The sequence below is a fragment of the Corticium candelabrum genome, chromosome 19, assembly GCF_963422355.1.
Source record: "Corticium candelabrum chromosome 19, ooCorCand1.1, whole genome shotgun sequence".
In the NCBI taxonomy this organism is placed as follows: domain Eukaryota; kingdom Metazoa; phylum Porifera; class Homoscleromorpha; order Homosclerophorida; family Plakinidae; genus Corticium; species Corticium candelabrum.
Window position 1 is genome coordinate 4007046 of NC_085103.1, and position 11408 is coordinate 4018453.

The following is an 11408-nucleotide window of genomic DNA, read 5'->3' on the forward strand; positions in this document are numbered from 1 at the left end:
AAAACACGTGTGGTTATGCAGGAAAACACGTAGAATTATCGTATCGTAAAAAATGCGTATTGTAATAACAATAAGTGTGTGTATTTGTGTGTACCTAAACTTTATTGATAACATCACGTTTAGTTAAAGTAACATCCGGGGTTTCATAAAATGTGTCACGTGACAACGATCCAGTTGCAATGAATGTCGAGCACGAGGTAAAACTTCTGATAGCGGAGATACAACGTCTGGGAACGCCCAATGCAGACGGACAGGTCAGCGTCAAGTTCGGCACGTTGTTCAGCGACGACAAATGCGCGAATCTCTTCGAAGCTCTCGTGGGGACGCTGAAGGCCGCAAAACGCAAGAAAGTGCTTACATATGAGGGCGAGCTGTTGCTACAAGGAGTTCATGACAACGTCGATGTCACACTCTTGAAGGACGAGATATAGCAGCTGTAGCTCAAAATGACCAAATATGGATATGTGTACGCTGGGCGTAGAAATTATAGCGCGTTAACAGATTTTAAAGATGAGACGTTTGCCTACACATATTTGAATGAACAAGAAAATATAGGTAACCCACAACTGTTTCCTGCAGTAACCAAAACGATGGCCGCACCACAGCTGTGTCTATTGCAATATAAAACAATTACTCAGCGAATAGATTTACACTCTCTTACAGTCACACTATGCCAAGTAGCTGTACGTGTCCTTCTGACCGTCTACTCTCTCCAAGTACTCCTTCTCAATCAATATATCTATGCACTTCTACAGAAACACAACCAAACAGGAAAGACGTCGACATGCAGACGACTTGCTAGTGTAGTATACGGACGCACCTTGATTACAGGAACTCGAGGCTTGAAACGATGTGACAGTTGGGCTATTACTTCCGCCAGAAGCGGCTGGTGTTTAGAGACCTTTCGCATTTTCATTATCCGTACAATAGCTGCCTGCATAATCGAAAAACATTTTCCGTATGAACAAGCGGAGGCATGAAATAAGCATGAATGTATGTACAAATTGACCGCTCTCCAGTTCTGGGTACTTCGGTAGTGACCATATTTGGTAGTAACCATTTGGTAATAACCATATTAGGTATTAACCATACATAGTAACTATATTTGGTAGCAACCATATTTGGTAGTAACCATATTTGGTAGCAACCATATTAAGCCTGGTTCACAATATTGACGCCGACGCCGACGTCGACGTCGACAATAGAAATGAATCCTATTCCAGCGTCGATGTCGGCATCAACATCAAAGGATGCCGCCGACGTCGAGGCAGTTTCTTTGAAGTTTGACGCTCAACTCAGCGTTGGCGTCATATTGTGAACCAGGCTTTAGGTAGTAACCATATTAAATAGTAACCATATTTGGTAGTAACCATATTTGGTAGCAACCATATAGGTAACAACCACATTAGGTAGCAACCATACTTGGTAGTAACCATACTTGGTAGCAACCATATTGGTAGTAACCATATTTGGTAGTAACCATATTTGGTAGTAACCACATTTGGTAAGTAACCATACTTATATATATAGTAACCATATTAGGTAGTAACCATATTAGGTAGTAACCATATTTGGTAGTAACCATATATACTAGTAACCATATTAGGTAGTAACCATATTAGGTAGTAACCATATTAGGTAGTAACCATATTTGGCAACAACCATATTTGGTAGTAACCATATTTGGTTGCATGCTGTTCAAATTAATAAATCAATCACTTTAACAAAATAACAACTTTTGGTATAAATTTTTGAGTAAGACCCCATCCCATACTTGACCTCTGCCTCTAGCCAACCATGGAAGGTGGGGTAACAATCAGCGAGTACAGTACATGCCCTGTTGGGCTGCTACCAAAACGTGGTCATAGGTGGTCGGCATATTGCTTTGACAACTGGAAACGATCAATTGAATTTTTCCTATTTTATTTTGGTGCTAACATGCTGGCATAGTGTGAGCACTAAATTAGCACACTTCACCTGAATTAATAGCTTCCTGTCTTCCTCAACTGTTTTGTGCGTCTGCTCTTGTTCTTGTCTCTGTTCTGCTTTTAATGGAACATTGATATTAACCTTTAATTTTTTGCTAAAGATCAAAGCGTTAGCGAGTAAGAAAACGTTTGTTGTGATCGACAGACTTTTTATAGCCCCGAAACAGCCTGATAACGGATGATTCTGTAATAGTCTCGTCTTCACAGGTCTACAGGCATGCAAGAAAGTGACATATGAGGTTAGTTGCCTAATAATGCTGACGTGTGTATAGGGACATGTGTGTGTGTGTGTGTGTGTGTGTGTGTGTGTGTGTGTGTGTGTGTGTGTGTGTGTGTGTGTGTGTGTTTGTGTGTGTGTTTGTGGTGTGTGTGTGTGTGTGTGTGTGTGTGTGTGTGTGTGTGTGTGTGTGTGTGTGTGTTTGTGGTGTGTGTGTGTGTGTGTGTGTGTGTGTGTGTGTGTGTGTGGTGTGTGTGTGTGTGTGTGTGTGTGTGTGTGTGTGTGTGTGTGGTGTGTGTGTGTGTGTGTGTGTGTGTGTGTGTGTGTGTGTGTCACTGTGTGCGCACGCACGTGTGTGTGTGTGTCTGTGTGTGTGTGTGTGTCACTGTGTGTGTGCGTGCACATGTGTGTGTGTCACTGTGTGTGCGCGTGCACATGTGTGTGTGTGTGTGTGTGTGTGTGTGTGTGTGTGTGTGTTTGTGGTGTGTGTGTGTGTGTGTGTGTGTGTGTGTGTGTGTGTGTGTGTGTGTGTGTGTGTGGACGAATTAAAAAGGAAAATTAAAATAAATAAAAAAGTTACATTTTGTAGTTGATAAGGCGGAATATGAAGGCGATGACACAAACATGAGTACAAAGACATGTGAATAGACCATGCAATTAAAGAAAGAGATGAATGCACTGACATGCCAATTGAGTAAACCAACAGACAGTGAACAAGCAGGCAGACAAGACAGAAAACGTATCTGTAAACTGATTAAGAGAATGAGAGGGGATACTGAAACTGAGTGACAGAAATGCAGACAAAAAACAAACAAACAAACAAACAAACACAAAGACAAACACAAACAAACAAACACAAAGACAAACACAAACAAACAGACAAACACAAACAAACAGACAAACACACAAACAGATGGACAGACAAATGGACAGAAAGACAGACAGGCAAACAGATGGACGAATGAATAGACAAACAAACAGACAGACAAATGGACAGACAGACAAATGGACAGACAGACAGACAAACAAACACATAGACAAACAAATAGACAGACAGACAAACAAACAAACAAACAGATGGATAAACAAATAGACAGACGGACAGACAAATGAACAGACAAATGGACAAACAAACCGATAGACAAACAGATGGCCAAACAAATGGACAGACAAACAGACAGACAGATGAATAAACGAATAAACAGACAGACAGACAAGCAAATAGACATACATACATACATACATACATACATACATACATACATACATACATAGATACATACAGTCAGACAGACAAACAGATGAATGAACAGACAAACAGACAAACAGACCAGCCAACAAACTAAAGCTCACACCAACAAGAAAGCAATACCAACAAGAAGCAATCTACAACACAACAAACAACAAGCACTGAATAATCTCAAACAAAACAACATATCGCTACACATCAAATCCCACAAACACCAATGATTACCATAAGCTTAAACTTCAGTAACGTGTTGACTACTTGTAAAAGGATCTCTTGCTTCAACTGTGTGGCAGCCTCCAAGTGCTCGACAGTAAACCAATCACCCGAGTTGTACTGCAGCAGCACGTTCATTTGGTATGTCGACGCTTGCAGTGTGTATCGATTCTTAAAGCCGTGCATCACAAGCTCGCCCTTCGACATCTGGAAGAGCCAGTTTAGCTTACGTCCGTTGTGCTGGCTGCTGTAGAACATGGTGAAACGATGATAACTTCTCTCCAACTGTAATGAGATACAGAAACGTATGAAACAGACAGACAGACAGACGGACACACACACACACACACACACACACACACACACACACACACACACACACACACACACACACACAAACAGACAGAAGGACAAAGATGAGACAAGTGGACAGACAAGTAGACAGACAAACAGACATATTAAAATATCATAGCTATTAGTAGAGAGAGGAAACGTGGGGAATTTAACAAACAAACGAACTGACGAATGAGGGAAATAGAATGAGTGACAGGCAGACAAATATACACATTGACTCATAAATAGATCAATAAATGACATAGAAAAACAGACAAACAGACAGACAAACAAATAAATGAACGACTGACCGACGAATAAACTGATGGTATACACAAACTGACTGATAATCATACCAATAAAACAACATAGAAAATAGACACGCATACAGACAAACAGACAGACAGACAGACAAACAGACAGACACACACACAAATAAACAAACACATAACTGAGAGACACACAGATAACCTAATAGCCATACACAAAATGACTGATACAAAGATGTATAAACAACATAGAAAAACAGGCAAACAAACAGACAGACAACAAAACAAAAGACAAACAATGAGACTGACAAACAAACAAACAAACAAACACAAAGAAAAACACAGACAAACAACCAGACAGACAAACAGAACAACACATAAACATATAGACAAACACTGACAGACAAACAAAAAGACAAACAGACAGTCAGACAAACAAAAAGACAAACAAACAGACAGACAAACAGACAAGCACACAAACATACAGACAAACACTGGCAGACAAAAAAAAGACAAACAGACAAACACACAAACATACAGACAAAGACACAAACATACAGAAGACAAACACTGACAGACAGACAGACAAACAAACAGACAAACACACAACCATACAGACAAACACTGACAAAAAAATGAAAAGACAAACACTGACAGACAAAGAAATAGACAAACAAACATACAAACAAACAGACAAACAGACAAACAAACAGACAAGCAAACAAACAAACAAAGAGACAGACAGACACACAAACAAACAGACAGACAGACACACAGACAAACAGACAGCCAAACAAACAAACAAACAAACAAAGAGACAGACAGACAAACAGACAGACAAACAGACACACAGACAAACAAACAGACAAACAGACATACAGACAAACAAACAGACAAACACACAACCATACAGACAAACACTGACAGAAAAACAAAAGACAAACACTGACAGACAAACAAACATACAAACAGACAAATAAAGAGACAAACAAACAGACAAGCAAAGAAACAAACAGACAGACACACACACAGACAAACCAACGGACAGACACACAGACAAACAGACAGACAAACAAACAAATAAATAAACAAAGAGACAGACAGACAGAGACAGACAAACAGACACAGAGAGACAAACAAACAAACAAACAAAGAGACAGACAAACAAGTCAATTTGCTAAAGGCCACTCTTGATGTATCTCTTACCACAGACAACTAACAAACAACCAAATGCTAACTACCAACCAACCACTGCACAACTCACTTCTGTTGGAAGAGCGATTGACGGCGATTGCTGAAACGGCCACGAGCCCGAACTTAGAACTTGAATTGAGAAATCAACTGCAGCAATGTACACATTTGGGGCATCACAAAAAGACAACAGTAACAAGAGATTGGCTCCATACTGTCAAGAGGCTCCGACTTTTGCAAGTGAGTCCTAAATCTGTCATTCAAATCTTTGCTCAAACCGACGTCTTGGAACATCCGTTGAAGTTTCGACGTGTACTCAAACCCACACATTTGCTAGAGACAACACACAACTCAAATATGACAACTAACTGAGTCATAAATCCATCTGTCTGTCTGTCTGTCCATCCGTCCATCTGTTCTTCTGTCTGTCCATCTGTCTATCTGTCTGTCTGTCTTTCTGTCCATCTGTTCGTCCGTCTGTCCGTCCATCCATCTGTTTGTCCGTCTATCCATCTGTTTGTCCGTCTGTCCGTCTGTCTATCTGTCTTTCTGTCCATCTGTTGTCTGTCTGCGCATCAGTCCATCCGTCTGTCTGTCCATCTGTCTGTCCATCACTCCATCTATCAGTCTGTCTCTCTGTCCGTCCGTCTGTCCATCCATCCATCTGTCTGTCTCTCTGTCTGTCTGTCCATCCGTCTGTCTGTCCATCCGTCTGTCTGTCTGTCCATCAGTCTGTCTGTCTGTCTGTCTATAAATACTCATAATTAATAGTCTCACCTTCAGTTTTGATATCATTGTTGCTTCAGCGTCATCCGAAACTGAACTCTGTTGTACTAACCGCTTTGCAAGCATTTTAGCATAAAACTTTTGAAAGACGTCTTTGTCATCGATATATTTGAACACAATCATCTAGACCAGTAAAGAACATCTAGTATTTCATAAACTATATATAATTTTTATTGCCTATTTGTATTGAGAGATGCATCAATCCAATACAATAGTGTAGTATACTGTGAGATGCATCCCTCCAATACAATGGTCTAGTGTATAGTGAGATGCATTCCTCCAATACAATAGTTTAGTGTATAGTGAGATGCATTCCTCCAATACAATAGTCTAGTGTATTGTGAGATGCATCCCTCAAATACAATAGTCTAGTGTATTGTGAAATGCATTCCTCCAATACAATAGTCTAGTGTATTGTGAGATGCATCTCTCCAATACAATAGTCTAGTGTATTGTGAGATGCATCCCTCCCAATACAGTAGTCTAGTGTATTGTGAGATGCATCCCTCCAATACAGTAGTGTATTGTGAGATGCATCCCTCCAATACAATAGTCTAGTGTATTGTGAGATGCATCCCTCCAATACAATAGTCTAGTGTATTGTGAGATGCATCCCTCCAATACAATAGTCTTGTGTATTGTGAGATGCATCCCTCCAATACAATAGTCTAGTGTATTGTGAGATGCATCCCTCCAATATTGATATGCATCCCTCAATACAATAGTCTAGTGAGATGCATCATTCCAATACAATAGTCCAGTGTATTGTGAGATGCATCATTCCAATACACGATAGATACATCCCTCTAACAAACACTCTATACACACATTAAAATTAGTTGCCACGTTACTGACATCGACTCACCACTTGATTCAATGAATCTTCCAGCTCAGCTTCTTCAGGATTCTTTGCACTGCAAGATACGAAAACAATTACACAAACAGTCTGACTACCAGTCACTTGGCAGAGCCACCATATCAACCTCTTTTTCAACAAAGTGTCGCAGTAGCGTGCCAGCAGCTCAGGACTTTTGGATGAACTCTGCGCAGCACGAGTCACACTGTTCGTGTTAATAAAGCGACCACATGCCTAATGGATACACACAAAAAATAGTGAGGAGGACAGGACAACATTACATCAACACAATTACAGCTACAGCAATAGCCCAACAATGTCATGTACAACTGTCTATACTCTTTAGTGTACAACTTCCAGTGACTGAATTTCTGCAAATTTTGTGATGCCAATGAAACACTCATGCATGCACACTTGCACACAAGCAAACACACAAGCAAACACACACACACACACACACACACACACACACACACACACACACACACACACACACACACACACACACACACACACACACACACACACACACACACACACACACACACACACACACACACACACACACACACACACACACACACACACACACACACACACACACACACACACACACACACACACACACACACACACACACACACACACACACACACACACACACACACACACACACACACACACACACACACACACACACACACACACACACACACACACACACACACACACACACACACACACACACACACACACACACACACACACACACACACACACACACACACACACACACACACACACACACACACACACACACACACACACACACACACACACACACACACACACACACACACACACACACACACACACACACACACACACACACACACACACACACACACACACACACACACACACACACACACACACACACACACACACACACACACACACACACACACACACACACACACACACACACACACACACACACACACACACACACACACACACACACACACACACACACACACACACACACACACACACACACACACACACACACACACACACACACACACACACACACACACACACACACACACACACACACACACACACACACACACACACACACACACACACACACACACACACACACACACACACACACACACACACACACACACACACACACACACACACACACACACACACACACACACACACACACACACACACACACACACACACACACACACACACACACACACACACACACACACACACACACACACACACACACACACACACACACACACACACACACACACACACACACACACACACACACACACACACACACACACACACACACACACACACACACACACACACACACACACACACACACACACACACACACACACACACACACACACACACACACACACACACACACACACACACACACACACACACACACACACACACACACACACACACACACACACACACACACACACACACACACACACACACACACACACACACACACACACACACACACACACACACACACACACACACACACACACACACACACACACACACACACACACACACACACACACACACACACACACACACACACACACACACACACACACACACACACACACACACACACACACACACACACACACACACACACACACACACACACACACACACACACACACACACACACACACACACACACACACACACACACACACACACACACACACACACACACACACACACACACACACACACACACACACACACACACACACACACACACACACACACACACACACACACACACACACACACACACACACACACACACACACACACACACACACACACACACACACACACACACACACACACACACACACACACACACACACACACACACACACACACACACACACACACACACACACACACACACACACACACACACACACACACACACACACACACACACACACACACACACACACACACACACACACACACACACACACACACACACACACACACACACACACACACACACACACACACACACACACACACACACACACACACACACACACACAATGCCATGCTGCTAATCAGCTCAACTAACCCGATCCAAAGCCGCCACGAATCCCGCATCATTTCCAAATGCGGACATCCCGAGAGCATTGTACTTCTGATGAACGGCCAATATTGTTAGCACATAAACTTTAGGATCCTAACACACAAACAAATCGATGACACACAACACAATACAAACTGTCGCCAAAGATCATCACAGTCATTGCTGTTTCTTGGCACTTCTCAACAGCATCCAGACCCTGTTGATGTATGTGTTCCTCAAGGAGTACTTTGAGTTGCGTCAGCCCATTCTGTACTCTCGCACAAAGAGCGAACATTCGACCAAGATCTAGATAACAATCAGAAAAGGGTACTCAACAAATAGTCAAGAACTCAAAAGATACAAGATTGCAAAAGCTCTTTACTGGAACAGACAGACAGACAGACAAACAGACAGATAGACAGACAGATTGTTATATTTGAACTCTTACTCTACCAATAACAATCGCTAAGTTTACGTATGCATGACAATAACAGTCAATGAACAAAATGTTGAACGTCTTTATCATACAGAAAATCATCAAAATTGCACTTAGACAACTTTGACAACTTTTTAAAAATCACACGAGCGTTGCAAGACTGTACAACTACAGACAGTTGCTTCCTCCATCTATCTCTAAAGTCTGTTTCACTGCTTTTTCCATTTGCATCTTTTGAAATTTTGGAGATCTTATCGAGATAGTCTTTAGCCATAGGGCCCCAAAAGCCAGTGTTCAAAAACCAGTGGAATACATGTTGTATCAGATCCTGCTATAGACAGACAGACAGACAGATGAGGGAAAAATGCAGAGAGCTATCTAAACACCTTGTCAAAAAGATCAAGAGGTGACAAAGACTGACAAAATGCAAGTAAATTCAACGACTACTGGAGGAAGCAAATTGCCATCAAACTGCAGCAGTGCAATGCTTGTGTGTTCCAGAAGAAGGCATCTGACATAAATAGCACTCTAGCATAAACAAGTCTTTATAAGCTTATAGAACTTGAAATCTGTATGAACTCATAATTAGCCTTTATTTGCTATTGTACCATAGTTCATGTTTGAAAATATACTACGACAGACAGACAGACAGACAGACAGACAGATAATTTATTCTCACACAGATTCTACTTGTACATATGCTAGAATTTTTTAAATACAAATCAGTCCTTGCAAACAACAAAGTCATTAACTAATGGACTTGACTTTGAATGTCAAAATCAAATAATCTATCTAAATCACCATGATTAGGTGACAGTTTTGAAAGTTTTCTAAGGATAACTTTGGCATTGCATCTTTGCAGAATTGTAGAAAATCTTTTTCTTCAATACAACATGAACATGGAAGCATTAAAATTGGCTTCTGGATTTGCTGACTGTTGTGACAAATGCTGCAAAAAATTCTCTGCCTTTGTGCCCCACCTCCCAAAATGTTTTATCACAAGAGGAACACATCTTCATACATATCCTCCTGGAACAAGCAAATGAATATTTTTCATTTTCTTCTCTTCTCTTGTCACGGCAGCATGATCATTTTCCTTGCTAGCCCTCCTAATAATGTCCTGACTCCATGGATAAGCTAGGGACACATCAATATCCAAACATTGTAATGTCTGGACGGTCTTCAGTATTGATGTATTTATGTCTTGGTTCTGTTTGATGGGGAAGGTGAAGGTCAGACAGGCATTCACTCCACCCATTTAAGACTGAATTGTGACAGACAGACAGACAGTCTACTAGTGTTTTGTTGCACAAAGTGGTCACAACACACAAAATCCTACTACAATATTACTATTGCAAAAATTCGAGAACATATACGATTACCTTCACATTTGTAGTCCATAAGCAAGTGTTGGAATTCTGTTTGAAAAAGCTCCATGTGCCTCTCGATGAGTACAAGCTCACACTTGCGTGCCAGCTGTGACAGAGATGCGTTGCTAACAGAATGAAGTAGCAGAAAATGAAGAAGTAAGCACACACCACATCCTGTGTACTCTGATGTAAGTACACCGTCACTCTTCTGTGTTCTTCAGTTAGTCTGGTCTCCGCCTGAAAGTTGAATAGGTTTAGAGTCAAGCAATCAATGTGTGTGTGTGTGTGTGTGTGTGTGTGTGTGTGTGTGTGTGTGTG

General features: G+C 41.5%; 1 protein-coding gene across 1 annotated transcript in view; it reads right to left on the reverse strand.

Moving 5' to 3' along the window:
- Positions 1-550: 550 nt before the first annotated feature.
- Positions 551-11408, reverse strand: part of LOC134194519 (cullin-1-like) — a 15371-nt gene continuing 4513 nt past the window's right edge. Inside the window, exons 7-20 of the mRNA XM_062663460.1 lie at positions 11259-11327; positions 11103-11196; positions 9460-9590; positions 9291-9398; positions 7230-7336; positions 7112-7160; positions 6238-6369; positions 5676-5793; positions 5534-5610; positions 3680-3952; positions 2136-2197; positions 1978-2083; positions 821-934; positions 551-749 (exon numbers count right to left, since the gene is read on the reverse strand). Of these exons, the coding sequence (XP_062519444.1) occupies positions 669-749; positions 821-934; positions 1978-2083; positions 2136-2197; positions 3680-3952; positions 5534-5610; positions 5676-5793; positions 6238-6369; positions 7112-7160; positions 7230-7336; positions 9291-9398; positions 9460-9590; positions 11103-11196; positions 11259-11327 (1521 nt within the window). The 3' untranslated portion in view covers positions 551-668. The remainder of the gene's footprint in view (positions 750-820; positions 935-1977; positions 2084-2135; positions 2198-3679; positions 3953-5533; positions 5611-5675; positions 5794-6237; positions 6370-7111; positions 7161-7229; positions 7337-9290; positions 9399-9459; positions 9591-11102; positions 11197-11258; positions 11328-11408) is intronic.